General features: G+C 51.7%; 1 protein-coding gene across 1 annotated transcript in view; it reads right to left on the reverse strand.

The window, feature by feature from the left end:
* Srcin1 (SRC kinase signaling inhibitor 1) overlaps positions 1-17,114 on the reverse strand; it is a 70,921-nt gene extending 53,807 nt beyond the window's left edge. Inside the window, 1 exon segment of the mRNA XM_013036174.1 lies at positions 16,991-17,114. Within this exon segment, the coding sequence (XP_012891628.1) occupies positions 16,991-17,114 (124 nt within the window).
* Between the last annotated feature and the right edge of the window lie 773 nt (positions 17,115-17,887).

The raw sequence follows: 17,887 nt of genomic DNA on the forward strand, positions 1-17,887 counted from the left end.
AATGAAGTGGTAGATAAAAACAGAGGAAGGGCCATCTTGGACGTACACTACACCCATATGCACACAAACACATCAGGAGTAATCCTAGCTACTCAGGAGGCTGAGATCTGAGACTCGTTCAAAGCCCACCTGGGCAGGAAAGTCCGTGAGACTCTTACTTCCAATTAACCACCAGAAAACTGGAAGTGGTGCTGTGGCTCAAGTGGTAAAGTGCTCTCCTTGAGCTGAAGAGCACAGGGACAGCACCCAGGCCCAGAGTTCAAGACCCACAACCGACAAAAAAACAAACAACAACAAAAAAAAAACAGAGGAAGACTCAAACCAACCCAGGCTTATTGGGTACCTGGAAAATAAAATGTATTGGTGAAGTGAGACCTCTGATAGCCCTGTCTCACGATCATCTACGAGAGACCTAATTCTCATAGTCACTGTGTAAGGCTACTCTCTCACTGTACAAGTGATGAAACTGAGGCTCAGTAAAGGATGTTGTCCCAGGTAGGAGTGGGTAAAGTGGAGGAAGAGCCAAATTGTAACCAAGGTTCTCAGCCCAGCCTCCCATCTTTCCCCCTGCCCCTAACACAGAGGCTGATTCTGCCACCTTATCATCCCTGCCTTTGTCTCATGAGGACCAGAGCTCCCATGTCCCTGTCAGTCCCCTCCAGGAAAGACAGTCAAGCAAACCTCTCCTGGTAGAGACAGGGGAGACCTGGCTCCAGGGATTAGGTGAGGGATGGAGAGAGAAGGGCAGAAGGACAGCAGGCAAAGGAGCCACCTAGAAGCATGGAGTGGTAAGGGGCTGGAAAGGTCCCTGCTGTCCTGAACAGGCCTCCTGTGGAGCCCCTTCTTCAAGCCCCTGGTGGGCACCTTGTGGGTACAAAATCGCCTCCAGCTGGCCTAAGCCAGCTGCAAGTCCTTCCATTCTCAAGCCCAGTAGTAGGGACTTGGTGGCCTCCTGGAATGGAGACTTCATTACAGCCAGAGCACTCATCATCTATGGACCCTCACAGGGGCCCAGAAGAAGGTCCTGATCTGCCCCTTCAAAAGCCTCCTCACCCTGCACCTCCTCCCATGGCCTCCAGCCTCTACCATTTGTACTGACCTTGGTTGGACTGCGTCCCCCCCCCACCATGTCACCACCCCTCTTAACTGGTGGCCTTCAGACTGGCTCCAGAGGCCCTGACAAAGTCTCAGCAGCCCAGTGCATGACCCCTTTTTGCTTCTGCTATTAAATGCCTTCACCAGCCCTCCCTCCATCCCCTGCATGGATGCCTGGGGCATGACACCCCTGCTCCAATCCCAGCACGTACCTTCCCGGCTGCCTGCTCCTGGGGCACAGGCTGCCTTGACCTTGGACCTCAGGGGCCAGCTTGCACCTCCTGCCTGAGCTGTGTGTCTCCCCTGGCGGAGTTGGCTAAAATGGCTTGCTCCTCCAGGATGTTTCCATCTGCCTCAGTGCTGAGCCTCTCCCAGCGACTTGAGGGCTTTGCTCTGCATCTGATCTCCTAGCAGCTGGCCCGTCACAGCCCCACCAAGGCCCACTTAAGATACAGACATCAAAGGGCGTGCCAGGAGTCTGAGTGAGCAGCTGCCCTGCCTGGCATTCTCTGGCTAGTGGGTTGGGGCCCTAGGTGCCCTGTCCAGCTGTCAGTCAGCCGTCTCAGAGGCACGCTCAGCCTCCCCCTGAGGACTGGAAAACCACAGCCCACAGGACAATAGCTGATGTACAATAACCACACAGTGCTTCCTCCTTGCTAACCTACTTCCTCCTCCCCAGTGCTGCCCCAGCCCTGCTGCTGAGGGCCCCAAGCTCTCTGAAGGAGAGGCTGCCCCTCCCCCAGCTGCTTCCCACACCGTGCCCCGTGTCTGCATCCCATGCTCGCACAGTGGCTAATTCTGGCATCTCATCAGACAGTAATTATGGGGGGAGATGAGCAGTGCTGTCATCGCTAGAGCTCGGCACCTGTCACCACGCCGCATCCCAGACCGCTGGGATGGGCCGGAAGCTGAAAGGGAGGGGTGCTTTTGTGTGAGGAGCACTAGCTCCCTCCAGTCTCTGCTACCCTCAGCGCCCCCAACCTTCCCTCCCCACAGTGAACTGAGTGGCCACCCCAGGGCTCTGGGTTATCCAAGACAGCGCCTGAATATAGGATCAGATGTCACATAGACACACACTCCTGTGTGATGCAGCAAGCTAAAGGTCAAATCTCACTAGGCTCTGACCTTGAACGAGTCCTTTCACCTTTCCAAACTTCAGTTTTCCCAGTGGCAAAACAGGGAAATAATGCCAATGTTGAGGGCGGGAAAAGGGAGGCTGGGAATTAGCAGTAGAGTGCTTGCCTAGCATGCATGAAGCCCTAGGTTCAATTCCTCAGTGCCACATGAACAGAAAAAGCTGGAAGTGGCTCAAGTGGTAGAGTGCTAGCCTTGAGCAAAAGATGCTCAGGGGCAGTGCCTAGGCCCTGAGTCCAAGACTCAGGACTGGCAAAAAAATAAAGATAAAAAGTATGCAAAGTCTCTAGCACAGTGTCTGGTATGTGCACAATCGTATAGCCACTCAACAAACAATAAATCTCCACTAGGTACTAGACAACACGAAGGTGACAAGAGCAATGTAACATGGTCTAGCGGGGGTCATACTGAGGCCACACTGGTGCCTGGGCATCTTGTCTGGCTGGTTTATATTTACCATTATTTCTCTACATGGTACTGCCTATAAGGAGTAAACATGTGTTTCTCCTTACCACAGTCTCTACCATTCCCTACTGTCCTCACTGCTGCTTCACTCGTTTCCTGTGCCTAAGGGTACCGCATTTGCTGTACCCTTGAGCAAAATCAGACCAGGAGACTCAGTGATGATATACAAAGCTAGACTATTCAAGGCAGATCACACTGAGAGCCATGAGACAGTGTTCTGGGGGCTCAGAAAACAAAGGCCAGAAATGGGCTGGAAAAGAACTGGCTAAAGAAAGAACATAAAGAGGAGATGACGAAGGGAGGATGAAGAACCAGCACACACACAAAAAGACATCTCAGGAGGAGTAGGGTAGAGCAAGTGAGGCAGAGATGAGCTGGAGATGGACCACAAAGGAACTCCACCTGGAGAAATACGGGGAAAGCTACCCATGTACAGCCTGGGGATTTAAGCTAGACCTGAGAAAGGCCGACAGAGAGAATGTGGGGCTGGAGCTGCCCAGTGGAGCCTGGGGTTATCTGTCTAAACTTGGGGCAGGTTACTGAACCATTTGCCTCTCCCCCCAAATAAATACACAGACATTATAGCTCTGAGGCCCGCCATTGACTCAGTACAGAGCTTAAGCCTGCACAGGCTCCCAGCACGAGCCCAGTAAATGCTGGCCCACCGTGCTTTCTCAAAAGCAGAGATTTTTTTTTTCATTCAAAACTCAGCAATGTTTGAGTGTACCCCACACCCTTGCCTACCCCCCTCTAACCCTTCATGGTCCACTGGGCGCATGGGGCTTGTGGATCTGACACTGGGGTCAACTGTGACCACCCACAGTGGCAAAGCCCCTCAGCCCACAGTGAGTTAATGATCTTCATGGCACTCTCCCGAAGCCATCATATGTTATTCCGCTTTGGTAACAAAGCAGGCCTGGACTGCTCCACCTCTTTAGAGATGCAGTGAGTCTCAGGAAGTACTGAGCTCTCCATTATTGGGGGTATCCAAGAGGGGTGGATGAAAGAAGAACAACCAAACCTGAGCTAGAGGCCCTGTCCCTGTCCCTGCCCAAGCCCACCCCCTATCTCCAAGCCTTCTGCTTTTGTCAGGGTTTCTGTTTGGGGGTGGCCCCGGTGACCAGGATGGTCAGAGGGGAAGGGCTGGTCTCCAGGGCTTTGCCTCCTCCCTGCAGCAGCTGAGGGTGGGGGAGGGAAGGGAGCAGCAGGCAACATCCTTGCTCTTTTAGGAAAATGGTAATTTTAATTAAGAGGCAGACAAACGAGTGCTTTGCAGATTGTCTCAGAGCAAAGTTATTAAAAAGCCATCAAGGCGGCGGCGGCAGCCACAGTGGCATGGAGGGCAGCCTCCCCCGGCTGCCCACCTGGATTGTGGTTGACTGGAGAGGGGCTGGAGGATGAGGGGCCTGAAGACTGCTGACAGGAGTTCCTGCAGCCCCCCTCCCTCAGAGGAGGTAAGCAGCCCCCAGACAGCCCCCAGGGCTGCCAATTCCAAAGGGTGGGACAGAAAGGGAACCAGCAACCAGGCCAACCCCGCTGGGGCCAGGATCTGGACCCCCCACTTTCTTGGTAGGGTCCCATGATGGAGAGAGGCACCCTTGGATCAGGACACATGCCACAGGGACATGCGGTACCAAGGAACTATTCGCAGGAGCAGGGCCTCATAGGGCATGGGGGGACATAGTCACGGAGCTCGTCGTGTGGACAGCTGCTAACTGGCACCCTCATGTTAGCTCCCCACTAAGGCACAGCATGCCCTCAGAACCTAGCCTGGTGCTGGCCTGGCCAGGAAAAGGTGCTCAATAGATTGTTATTGAGTGAATAGGGGAGGGAAGGAGTGACTGTATAAATGAAATAAATGGGCAAGTTTGCAATTGCCTATAAACTAAACAACACTGCCCTCCTGCCCTGACATCACATGGGCCGTCTCCTACGCCCACCTCCGGCCAACACAGGAACAGCAGCAACCCCACCACCACCCCTTAACATAGCTCTGGCACCTGATCTCTTTCCCCAGGCTGCCAGCCCCCTCAGATGACCTCCTGGAACCTCTTCCTCCTCCTCAGGCACAGATAACACAGAGGCTTTGCAGCTTGCACACATATATACATGCACACACACATGCACACACATGTACACACAAACACATTTTCTGCCAGGCAAGGTGACCTCCCAGAGTTGGGCATCCGCTGTCCATTCCCAGCCCCTCAAGGATAGCCCCTCCCCCACTCTGGCCCTCTAGGCTGGGGAGGGTATCTGACTAGGGGGTGGGAGGTGGACATGGGAGGCCCCTCCTGGCTTACTAACCTGGAGACTTTAAACAGAGGGAACAGAGTCCTGGAGACTTCCCTCCGGAAGCACGCTGGAGCCCTGGGTAAGGGACAGGAAAGGAGGAAATGAATGAATGAATGCCCAGATAGGCTGGGAGGAGGGAGCTGGTGAGAGGGGGACTGGGCATGTGCTCCCAACATAGGTGGGTGGGGCCCACAGGGGAGCAGGGGGTCAGGGACAGAGCAAAGCTGAGTCTTAGGAGCTGTCCCTTTGGGGCCCACCAGGGTCCTGGGGGCGGCAAGGTAGAGATTGGGTATTGGAGGAAGAGCAGGACTGAAGGGGCAGAGACATTTGCAAGAGACAGACAAAAGGACAGACAGTAGGACAACATGGGAAACGGGGCAGGGGGAACCCAGAACTAAGTTCCTAGGACAGATAGTAAGCCAGGCTTTGTTCTCCTAGAAATGGGGTCAGTATCTTAACAGGTGCACCCCTGCAAGACCCCAAATAACAGCATTTAGAGGACCCACCTGCTTTCCCTATCAAAGGTCACCCACTCTGGGAGGTCAATGGGTTCGAGGTCAGAGAGGACTGTTGACCACCCTCTCCCCGGCCCAAGAGACCCCCATCTGTCCATTCACCCCTGAGAAAGGCTCACAACAGGAAACACAAGCATTACACAGCCACAGGTGCCCACACTCACACTGGGATGGGTCGTGTGGAAGATGCACCTGTGCCCGGCCTGCCCTGCCTGAAGGCCCTTCCCCTAGGGCCTGCCCTCATAACCCCCAGCCCGCAAAAGGCCAGGATGGGGGTTCCCACACCTGTCTACCAGACCCTCCTCTACCCCTGCAGGAAGTCCTTCCTAAAGCTGTTCCATCTCCCTCATGCAGTGGCCATCCATGCCTCTATACGGAGTTCCTTCTTGCAAGTAGGGGACTTGGGGGCAGGAGGGACCAGACCCATCCATACTCACATCACGTCTGGCTACAAGTTGCTTTCAGAGACCCCTGCCAATCTCATGGTGCCAATTTTCCCACTGATTACCCAACACACCAACATCCCAGGGAAAAACAGCTGCCATACCCAGATGTCAGGACACTGACTAAAGGAGCAATCAAAAGGCTCACTAATGGGTCCAGGGAGCCCCCTGGATGGGCAGTGGGGGCCACAGTCAGGAGAAGTGAGAGGCAGACTGGTTACCATGGAGGGTAAAAGTACAAACTTGGAGTCTATTACTTCCTCTTTTTTTTTTTTGGGGGGGGGGTCCGGTCATGGGGCCTGAACTCTGGGCCTGGGCGCTGTCCCTCAGCTCTTCAGCTCAAGGCTAGCGCTCTACCACTTGAGCCACAGCACCACTTCCAGCTTTTTTTGCTTATGTGGTGCTGAGGAATTGAACCCAGGGCCTCAGGCATGCAAGGCAAGCGCCTACCACTGAGCCACCTTCCCAGCCCAACTTCCTCTTTTTTTGTACCAGTACTAGGACTTGAACACAGAGCCTTGCTCTCTTGCTTGGTTTCTTTACTTCAAGGCTGGAGTTTTAATGCTTAAGCCACATCTCCAGTTTGAGCTTTGGTCTGGATAACTGAAGATAAAAGTCCCTTGGCTTTGGCTGCCCAGGCTGGCTTCAAACCAAGATCCTCAGTCTTCAGCCTCCTGAGTGGCTAGGAATTACCAATGAGCTAACCATGGCAGCCCCAGGTTCTGGTCTCAGGCAAGCTGTGGTGAGGCTCTAGGTCTTAGGCAAGTCCTTAAAGATTTTCCTGAGCAAGCCCCTTCCTCAGTTGTGAGTAGGTCCCCTTCCCTCACTCAGTGAGGAGGAAGAAGAGGACAAGGAAATGACTATTTATTTTTATTTTTTATTTTTTTGCCAGTCATGGGGCCTGAACTCTGGGTCTGGGCACTGTCCTTCAGCTCTTCAGCTCAAGGCTAGCGCTCTACCACTGGAGCCACAGCACCACTTCCGGCTTTTTCTGTTTATGTGGTACTGAGGAATCGAACCCAGGGCCTCATGCTTGCAAGGCATGCACTCTACCGCTGAGCTACCTTCCCAGCCCGGAAATGACTATTTATTGAATATTTACAGAGTGTCAGCAACTCGGCCTAAATTACCTCAGTGAGTCTGGGTACTCACCCTTGTAAAGAAGCTACTGTTAATACCTTCAGGTAACAGATGAGGAAATTGAGCTTCAAAGAGGTGAAGCCACTTGCCCCAAACCACACAGCAAATGAATGTTCCAGTTCTGATCTATCTGACTGCAGAACCTGAGTTTTTGGCCTAGGCCTAAATTACTTCCCACCCATCCTCCCAAATCTTTGACTAACTTCCAATTCAAAGCAATCTGGAAAGCTCTGACTGAAGTCTAATCTTTCCATTGCATGCTCCAGACAAGATTTCTTTTCAGTGTCTCTCCACTTCATCCTAGGGATGGTAGGCAAATGATTGTGTTATCCTAGTATATTTAATTTAATAAGTTTACCCATACACCCATAATACATCCCCAGAATCAAGGTACTAAACATATCCATGTTATAAACACACACATACACACACTTACACTCACACATACACACACACTTGAGGAAACTTGGGAAGTGTGGCTATCACAGATATAATAACGGGCTTATAGATATGAAATCATCTAAAATGGTTTCAGCTCAGGTTCACAACTCCATAATGATGGGCAATCCTTTTCCTATGTTGTTGTATTCAGTTAACAAGCATCCTGTTGAAATTTTCTGTCTACATTCAGGAGAATTCAGAAAAGATATTGTCACAAAAGTTTTCTGTTCTTTTGATGTTTCTGTAAACTTTTCACATAATGATGAACTTAATGTAATGAATTGAGAAATAATCCTTCCCTTCAATTGAAGTACTGATATTAGGTATAATAGTACACTGGGGCTGGGAATGTGGTTTAGTGGTAGAGTGCTTGCCTAGTATGCATGAAGCCCTGGGTTTGATTCCTCAGTACCATATAAACAGAAAAGGCCTGAAATGGCGCGGTGGCTTAAGTGGTAGAATACTAGTCTTGAGCACAGGGAAGTTCAGGGACAGCACCCAGGCCCTGAGCTCAAGCCCCAGGACTGGCAAAAAATAAAATAAAATAATAAATAAATAAATAAGCAGGAATATAATATATGGCTATCTATGTCACACAGCAGACCAAGTTTCAAGGATTCTCCACTGGCAAAAATAATACCTATCTGTTTTTCTAGATTCTGATAGCCTACAGAAAAAAGAGCTAAAAGGCTCAGGGTGTAGCTCAGGGGTAGAATACTTGCTTAGCGTGTAAGGCCCTGGGTTTGATCCCAAGTAACACTGTAAAAGAAAACAAATAAAATGAGCTGCCAGGCACTGGTAGCTCATGCCTGTAATCGTAGCTACTAAGGAGGCTGAGGTCTGAGGATAGCAGTTTGAAGCCAGCCCAGGAAGGAAAGTCCATAAGACTCTTATCTCCAATTAATCATAGAAAAGAACTGGAAGTGGTGCTGTGGCTCAAATAACTATATATGGTTGATGATGTAGCTCAGTGGTAAGCTATTTGTCTAACATGTTCAAGTCCCTGAGTTTGAACCCCAGAAATAAACAACAAAACCTCACAATAAGCCAGGCACAGGTGCCTCAGGCCTGTAAGCCTAGCGACTCAGGAAACTGAGATCTGAGACTCTGGGTTCAAAGCCAGTCCAGGCAGGAAAGTCCTTTAGATTCTTATCTCCAATTAACCACCAGAACACTGGAAGTGGCGCTGTGGCTCAAGTGATAGAGCACTCTCCTTGAGCTGAAGAGCTCAGGGACAGCACCCAGGCCCAGAATTCAAGACCACCACCGCGACAAAAAACAAAACAAAACAAAAAAACCTCAGCTGAGAAGGTGACTCAGTGGTAGAGTGCTTGCCTTGCATGCATGAGACCCTCGGTTCAATTCCTCAGCACCACATACGCAGAAAAAGCCGGAAGTGAGGCTGAGGCTCAAGTGGTAGAGTGCTGGTCTACAGCTGAAGAGCTGGAGGACAGCGCCCAGGCCCAGAGTTCAGGCCCCACAACCGACAAAAAAAAAAACAAAAACAAAAACAAAAAAAACCTCACAGTATTCAATGCAGAGAGAAAACATTACATGAAATTATTGGTGGGAGGATTAAAGTGAACTAGATGATTGGCCTCATTTACAATTGTTTCTTTTGCTTCGTTGACTACATCATCCTTTTGAGATGGGGGTTCACACTATATTGCCCAGGCTAGTCTAGAACCTTTGGGTTCAAGTCATCCACCTGCCTCAGCTTCCTAAGGTTGCTTCCTAAGTAACTGCCATTACAGGCATATGCTCTTCAGTCCTTTTTTTTTTGTTTCCATTGTTGCCAGTTCTAGGGCTTGAACTCAGGGCCTGGACACTGTCCCTTACCTTTTTTGCTCAAGGCTGATGCTCTACCACTTGAGCCACAGCTCCATTTGTTCTTTTGCTGCTAATTGGAGACAAGAATCTCATGGTTTCCCACCCAGCCTAGCTTCAAATGTGATCCACAGATCTCAGCCTCCTGGGTAGCTAGGGTTATAGGCTTGAGCCACCAGCATGATACCAGTCATAATTTAAATAAATAAATTAAATTGTAAGGGCTGGGAAGGTGGTTCAGTGGTAGAGCGCTTGCCTTGCATGCCTGAGGCCCTGGGTTTGATTCCTCAACACCACATAAACAAAAAGAAAAAAGCCGGAAGTGGCCCTGTGGCTCAAGTGGTAAAGCGCTAGCCTGGAGCTGAAGAGCTGAGGGACAGCGCTGAGGCCCAGAGTTCAGGCCCTATGACTGGACCCAAAACAAACAAACAAATAAATTAAATTTTAAAAGCTGGGCTGCCAGGTGCCAGTAGCTCACGCCTGTAATCCTAGCTACTCACAAGGCTGAGATCTGAGGATCATGGTTCAAGCCCAGGCAGGAATGTCCATGAGACTCTTATCTCCAATTAACCAACAGAAAACTGGAAGTGGCTCTGTGGCTCAAATGGTAGAGTGCTAGCCTTGAGCTGAAGAGCTGAGGGACAGCACCCAGGCCCAGAGTTCAAGTCCCAGGACCAACACACACACACACACACAAAGCTGGGCTCCAAAGACTCATCCCTATAATCTTAACTATTCAGGAATCTAAAATCTGAGAATCATGGTTCTGAGTCAGGCCAGGCAGGAAAATCTGTGAGACTCTTATCTCCAATAAACTACCAGAAAGCCAGAAATGGAGCTGTAGCTCAAATGGTAGAGCTCTAGCCTTGAGCAAAAGAAGCTCAAAGACAGTGCCCAGGCCCTGAGTTCAAGTCCCAAGACCAGCAAAAACATAAAAATGAAAATAAGTTCCATAAAGATAAATGTGTTGCAATGTAAGGTTAGTGAATGTACTGTTGATAGTATTATAGCAACCTTGATGTGTGTGTGTGGGGGGGGGGTGTTTGTGTGTGTCTGTGTGTGTGTCTGTGTCTGGGTGTGCTAGTACTAGGGATTAAACTCCTGGCCTTGGGCTCTTGTTTGGCTTTTTCACTCATGGCTGGCTTTCTATCATGTGAGTCACACTTTCAGTTCTGGCTTTTTGCTGATTAACTGGAGATTAATTTGTCTACTTAGCTAGCTCCAAACCAAGATTCTCCCATCTCAACTACCTGAGTAGTTAGGATTATAGTTGTGAGCCACCAGCACAAGCTCAATCAAATTTTCTCATTTGTTGATTCCTACTAAGAGTATCAAACAAGGCACAGTTGGCCTGCAGGATTCTGACTCATCCAATCAGAAGGAGTCTTCCAGGATGGGTGAGGGGCAGATGTTTCTGACTCTGGACTGCCAAATAAAGAAAGGAAGAGCTGTCAGGCTCAGTAGAAGAGGTCCAAAATTTCCTGAGCTCCTCAAAAGCCCCTTCATGTTTGACTACCAGAAGATCTAAGCTGGGGAGGCCCAAAAAGCCTGACAGTTGACAGAATGAGGATCTATGTCAGTCTTTTCTGTAGAGGCCTAACCTGTCAGAGACTAAGGACAAAATGGAGGAGGGGCCCAGGAGAGGATGTGAATGAACAAAGCTGTGTCTGTAAGGGCTGCAATGAATCTCAAAATGCCTTCCCTAATAGCTGGAATCATTAATTCTCCCCCAAAGAGGCAGCTGCTGGTGCTGGGGGTGACACAGGAGGTGCTGCTGTCTCTGCAATGATCAGGCACCCTGGGATGGGGGAGACCACAGAACGCATCTCCCTCCCAGGCTCTCCACAAACAGTTAATTCTAGCTAGGGTCTTTCTGTGGAGGCTTTGGGCCCTGAGGCCTCTGAGTCTGGGGCCCTTTTGTGAGCCTTTGGGTATGGCATACCCCACCTATGCTATGGCCGGAACTGAGGGACATCAGAGGACTGGAGAGAGGATGGCTGGTGGAGGTGAGGATGGAAACATCCTTTCCAGGCTCAAACTACTCCAGTCCAGGACATACATGCAACCAAGCCTGCTGGCTGACAAGTACTGGAACCCGGCTGAGTGGTAGGGTGGAAGTGGATGGGCTTTGTGAGAGAAAACATGGACTGGATTACAGTTTCTGGATGGGGTGAAGTGTGGCAAAGTCAGTTTTGCCAGGGTGGGAAGAAAACAGGGAGTTTGTAGTACATCCAGATCCTGTAGACACTCCTGAATTCATCCCCTAGCCCAAAGGACAGCTGGGGCAAGGCATGCTTTTAAAACAGGAGGAGTATTTGTAAGACTTTCTGGTGTGTGTGTGTGTACATACAACCACACATAGCACCTAATATTGTCTTGACCTTAATCTCCATTACTCCTGTGGCAAGACCTTAACTATCTCTGGGGAGAAGAGATGACAGCTGGTGGAAGGGAACATAAAGACCCTCTAGTCCCACTTTACTTGTGCGAAGGACACTGAAGGCCAGAGAGGATAATGAAATTGCCAAGGTCACGCAACATCAGGGGAGACAGACCACCTGATTACAGTGTAAACAAGCTCTAGCACTGCATCTTACCTCTCTGCCCTGGGGAATGGAACAGTAACTTCCCAGTCCCTTCTGTTCTCTACTCTCTCTGGACCCTCCCCATCTTAGACTCCTGCACTGAGCCAATTACAATGGTCATATTCTTCTGGATGTGCAAAGGTTACCTTGGAAGGTCATATTCACCAGCCCCATGCCACCAAGTATAACACTAGCCCACTTGTGTTCATGCACCTATTTTTGATGTGGCAAACCTTCATGCACAGGACAATTTTTCTTCCCATCTAACCTTGACTCCTCCTGCTGCAGCGTGGGCCTGTTTCCTCTCAAGCTGTCCTATGCAGAGAAAAGCAGGCTTCCAGCCTCCAAACCCTCTGTTTGCTCACTCTCATATGAAAGGATAAAGGCAGGGTATACCAGTATTGCTAATTCTGAGTCCCTGCATGTGTAGGGCACAAAGGGCAAGATAGAGGACCGTAGCCTGAGCCTGGGAGAAACAGCTCTTCTAGGAAATCATGCTGCCAAATCCTGAATCCCAAGCTCAGCCAGAAGTCTCTGAGTCTCTCTCTAGTACCATTTATTATTAAGTACCAGGTGCAGTGTTGGATATTTTTTATCTGGTATTTCATTTATTCTTTTTATTTTTTTGGTCCAGTTGTGGGGCCTGAACTCTGGACCTGGGCTCTGTCCCTCAGCTCTTCAGCTCAAGGGTAGCGCTCTACCACTTGAGCCACAGAGCCACTTCTGGCTTTTTTCCTTTTTGCTTATATGGTGCTGAGGAATCGAACCCAGGGCCTCAGGCATGCAAGGCAAGCGCTCTGCCACTGAGCCACCTTCCCAGCCCTTCATTTATTCTTTACCACTATTCCATGATAAGAAATGAACCCAGAGTCGGGGGCCAGTGGCTCACCCCTGTAATCCTAGCTACTCAGGAGGCTGAGATCTGAGGACCAAGGTTTGAAGGTAACCTAGGCAAGAAAGTTCTTGAGTTCTTATCTCCAGTTAACCACCAAAAAAAAAGACAAAAAATGGAGCTGTGGTTCAAGTGGCAAAGTGCTAGCCTTGAGCACAAAAGCTCAGGGACAGTGTCTAGGCCCTGAGTTCAAGCCCCATAGCCAGCAAAAAAGAAAAAAAAAAAAAAAGAATCCGGTAGCTATGACAGTCCTTCCCTAAGATTAAGCAGAATCTTGACCACCCTGGCTGTGTTCTCTCTGGTCCAATTCTCCTTGGTGAGTTTATGATTTAGAGGATTTTTTAAAATTTCTTCCTTCAGAAGTTTTCATCATTAGTCAATGGTCTAACACTATCTTCTCCAGGCTACCCAATTTTACCGCAGCCATGCCCCATGTGGATGGAAGAAATCAAGGTGGGATTAAGGCTGGGGTGGAGGGCACTGAATGAAGCCTTGAGGGGACCTGGTAAAGCTCCTGGAATCTAGAATGCCCCTGCCTGGGAGTGTGGTTGAGACTGTGGCACTTGGATCCCTATTTGGACCTTCAGAATTCCCTCCACAAAGGCCATTCCACCATCCTGCTTCTGCAAAGCTGGGATACCAGGCCAGACCCACCTGCCCAGGGAATGCTCAGCTTCCCCATTCTGGGAAACTGGGACAGTGGGAGCCTGGGCCAATGGGCAAGGGGACTTGGAACAGTGGGTGGGGCTCTGGGCTCAGTGTGGGTGGTACCCTCCCCCTTCAAGCAGGCACTATTAATATATGCAAAGCATATGCAAGTCACCCAGAAGAGAGACACAACATCACTGGAATATCAGGAGACACCTTGGAGAATCAGCTCACACCCCCTCATTTCACAGGTGAGGAGACAGGCCTGCACTGGGAAGGGACTTGCTCAAGGTCACACAGACACCTGGGCACTGAGGCTGGGTCTGAAGGAGGTTTCCTGATTCAGTCCAGCACTCTTTCTGTGATGGTCTTGTCTTTCTTCTGGGGAGGGGGATGTTACAACAGGGGAAAAGGAGCCCAAGGCCTGACTGGGGCCCCAGCCCAGCCTATCAGAGACCAGGGGTTGGGAGATGGATGGAACCCAACTGTTTCCTGGATTCCTTTTCCATTCTCCCTTCTCCCCTCTCCTCAGAGCAGGAGGCAGTCTGCAAAGAAACAGTGAGCATGGGCAGCAGGAAACTTGAAAGTCCAAGGGTACAAAGGGGCTTGGGGCTAGCACTGGGTAAATCGATATCTGCTCTGGAAATGGAAGCAAGCTAGCAGGATACCTGAAGTGTCTGAGGCAAGAGAGGAAGAGCCCAATGTCAGGACAAGGTGCTGCTGCGGGGAGGGGCTGGCGCCCTCACCACAATCACACACACACACACACACACACACACACACACCCCTAAACGCACAACATCCCCCTACTGCTTGGACTCTAATAACTATGGCACCTGACAGACCATAATAGCCAGCCCAGACCCATCCCTTCTGAGGCTGCGGCTGCTTTCTGAGCACACACCTCCCTCCCCCTCTTTGGATTTCAACCTTCCAGACAGTCCTAGAAAGCAAGACCGCTGCTAGGAAAAGGAAAAGAAGACAGACAGATGGGAGGGGCAGCCAGAGGGAGAAAGGGGGAGACTAAAGAAGGTTGACAGGGAGGCAGGGGAGTAGGGAGAGAAAGAACACATGAAGGGCAGAGTGGTGGAAATGGGGGCAGAGAGGGAAAGGAAATAAGGGGGAGACTGATGGATTGGGGAGATGGTAGGAAAGTCTGAGAGGCCCAGAGAGGAAACAGTGTGGACTCCAGATATGGAGTATAGGAGACCTGACAATAAGGTGCTAGGCTATCTGCAGGAGTTGAGGACAATGCCTCTCCCCCTCTGCCCACCTCCCCAGCAGCTACCCTGCCTGCCAGGAAACCCATCCTCCCTTCCTGCTTCCCTCCCTTCCCTCCTCCCTCCCTCGGGGCAAGCAGGCACTGCTTCCCAGCCAAATCCAAAGCCTTCATCTCTGCTTTTTAGAGCCTGGAATGAAAGAAGGGGAAGCCAGTGCAGCCCTCAAACCCGCTGACGGCCAGATTTTTATTATCTTTGCTCAAATGGGCCCTGGGAAGCCAGCAAGAGATTCTTCAAAGAGCGGCTGAGTGCCTCATTGAAGCTGCACCTGCACCAGCCCTCCCACTGCAGGCACCACGGGCTGGGGTACGACCTATCCCCACCCCCTCCAGCCCTGGGGACCAAGCCTCAGCTGCCAGGAACCTCATCCCTAACACCTCATGCACAGGCATGGGATACCAGGTCAGGAGCCAAGCTTACCCACCAGACCTGGGCCTGAGGGACATCTAGAGACAGCCTCTATCCCTCTCTGGGCCTGGAAGACATAAATGAAAGAAGAACAGATCTCCTTGCCAGGACTTGGAGAAGACAAGTGCTTGGGATTCCTCGAAAGAGAAGCTTTTATGGCCAGTCCTGGATCCTTCCCTAATTCTACCTGCTCAGGCACTCACGGGCCCCTCCATTCCTCCTGACTCCCCTCTCAATCCCTTTTCCTGTACCCCCTAGCCCACTATGCAGAGGAGAGACACTTGGAATTGTCCATCTTCTAACCCCAAACACAGGTCCCACAGTTCAAATCTTCAACCCTACCTCCCTTCTTTCCCCAAGACTTAACCTGGGTGGGGATGGGGAGCTAAATAGACCAGGTACTTACTTCAAAGAACCCAGTCCTTTCTCCTCACTTCCAAACCAGGGGTTTGGCAGAGAATGCTAAGGCTGGCACTGGGCAGAACAGCAGTCATGCTCTCCCCACTCCTCCCTCCCCAGCCTCTGACCACACCGTTGAGATCAATGCCCGCAGCTAAAGAAGGAATCAATGGTTCTAATTAAACCCTTTTTCTAGGGTGGGTCCCTGGCCAAAGAGACAGAGAGACAGCATTAAAGAGGTCCAGTGCCCTGGCAGGTCTTCTATACATCTTTAAGAATCTTAGAGCCATGCAGAAATCAGGCCATGAAGACCCAGACCCCCTGCATTAGACAAGCAGAATAATAAGTAAAAGCCTGAAATGGAGAGCCCTCCAGAGGGCTCATTCTAGGGCTCTTTCCTTAGAAAGGTACCCTCCCTGTCTGAGACCCCAGTTGCTTCTTCCACAGTAGAAGCCAGAAGGGGGAACCCATCACATCTCCATCCCAACCCGGAGGGTCATCACAGAGAAGCAGTCATCATGGAAAAGGCGGAAGGAGCAGGTTTAGAAGGGGGCACTGGACAAAGACCCTCTTGTCCCCAAGGCAGGGTGGCAGCAAGCCAGGGCAAAGCCTTTGCACTTGCTGCCAATGGTGCCTGGGTGCCAGGCAGTCTGGGTGGGGATTTGGGGGGGGGCATCTTATTATGGGAGCCCCCTCCCCTTCTACTTAGAGCCTTCATTCCCATCCCTTGCTTCTACACAAAGTCACCTGCAAAACCTCCCTGGACAACTCTCAGCCTGCCTGGAACACTTCTTTCAATGTGAATGCAGCCCCTGACCCTTACTCAGGGTAGCCCCAATCCAACCAGCACGGGTGAAACCCCCCAAACACAACTGCCCCCACATACATACATACACACAAAACCATGCCAGAAACCGCCACCATCCCAGCTGCCACCAGGGATGACAGCCGCACATTTTCACACTGAGTCTCCATCAAATGCATCATCAATTTTTAAAGACCAGCTAGAGGGATAGGGAAAGGAATGGGAGAAACTGAGGCACAGAGTTAGGCAGCAAAGCAGATGGCTCAAGGTCACCCAAACCAAGATACCCACATTTGGGAAGAAGATACCTTAACCGCCACCCCTCAAAAGTCTTCACAACCCACCCAAAAGAACATTTAGACCCACAGATCTGAAGTCTGCTCAGCTTCCTCCAACTCCCTCCTCCCCCACCCCCACTTTCTTTGCCTTTCTCCCAGACTGAAGCTAGTACATCTCTCATTTTGTAGGACTTCAGCCATGAACTCCCAGCTGGAGGAACCCACTGTCTTCAAAGTTGGGGGCTCTGCAGGACCTCCTCGCCTTGCAGTATGTTGAAGAAAGGGGCTGAACAGCCAAACCAGGCTCCCCTCCTTGTCCAACACCGCTGATCCGGCTCACCTGGCTCCCCTCGGCCCCCAGCGTCCCTCGGTCCAGCCTCCTCCCTGGGAGAGCGGGCACGGCCCTCCGCGGTCCTCTCCCACCAGGCCAGGGCAAAGCGCCGGAGGCACTGCCAGGGCTGCATGGGGAGGCCTGGGGCGGGGGGCGCGTACCAGCAGCCGCACACGCCCCGCCGGGCCCTGCCAGCCAAGCTGCGGAGGCACCCGGCCGGCCCCCTCTGCTGCCACCAGCATCCTGCTGCCCCCACCGACAGGACTCGGTGCTGGCCCGGGAGCTTCTGACGTAGCAGGGGAGGGGGGGTGCGTGGAGAGGGGGGGGAGCAGAGCGAGTCCCCTCCCCAGCCCCGCCCTCTGGCCCTCAGCCCTCCCCCTATCCCTCCACAGTCCCTACCTCCTCATTCACCCAGAAAGCCCTCCCCAGCTGGGGGCGCCCTCCCCTGCCCTCTGGCCTCTCCAGAGGGAGGGTTTAAGAACCAATAACCCCTCCCCCAGCCCCTCCCCCTTGAGGGCCCTCTCTACCCTCCAGCCGAGCGGGGAGCAGGTCCCCAGTTTCTGCGACTGCTGCTGAGGCTCAGAGGTCTCCAGGGCTAGGGCCTCGAGGTGCCAGGGGTGGGGTGTGGAATACAGGCTTGTATCCTGGTAACACAGCCAACCCCAGAATACACCGAGCCCCTTCCTTTCCTGAGGAGGGGGCTGGTCCAGGGCCCACCACCGTCGGCCCAGCGCCTGCACCCCATGCTGGGGCTGGGGTGAGGGGTGTGGGGGGGTGTTGCTCTTCACTTCTCCATCCTCTTCCCATCCCCCCTCCAACCTCCCCCGGCCTGCTCGGCTGATGGACCCCTCCCCTCCCCCCATCTCTCCTCTTCCTCTCCCACCCCTCCTCCACACCCCTCACCCA

Source organism: Dipodomys ordii, unplaced genomic scaffold, assembly GCF_000151885.1.
Source record: "Dipodomys ordii isolate 6190 unplaced genomic scaffold, Dord_2.0 Scaffold7, whole genome shotgun sequence".
Classification (NCBI taxonomy): domain Eukaryota; kingdom Metazoa; phylum Chordata; class Mammalia; order Rodentia; family Heteromyidae; genus Dipodomys; species Dipodomys ordii.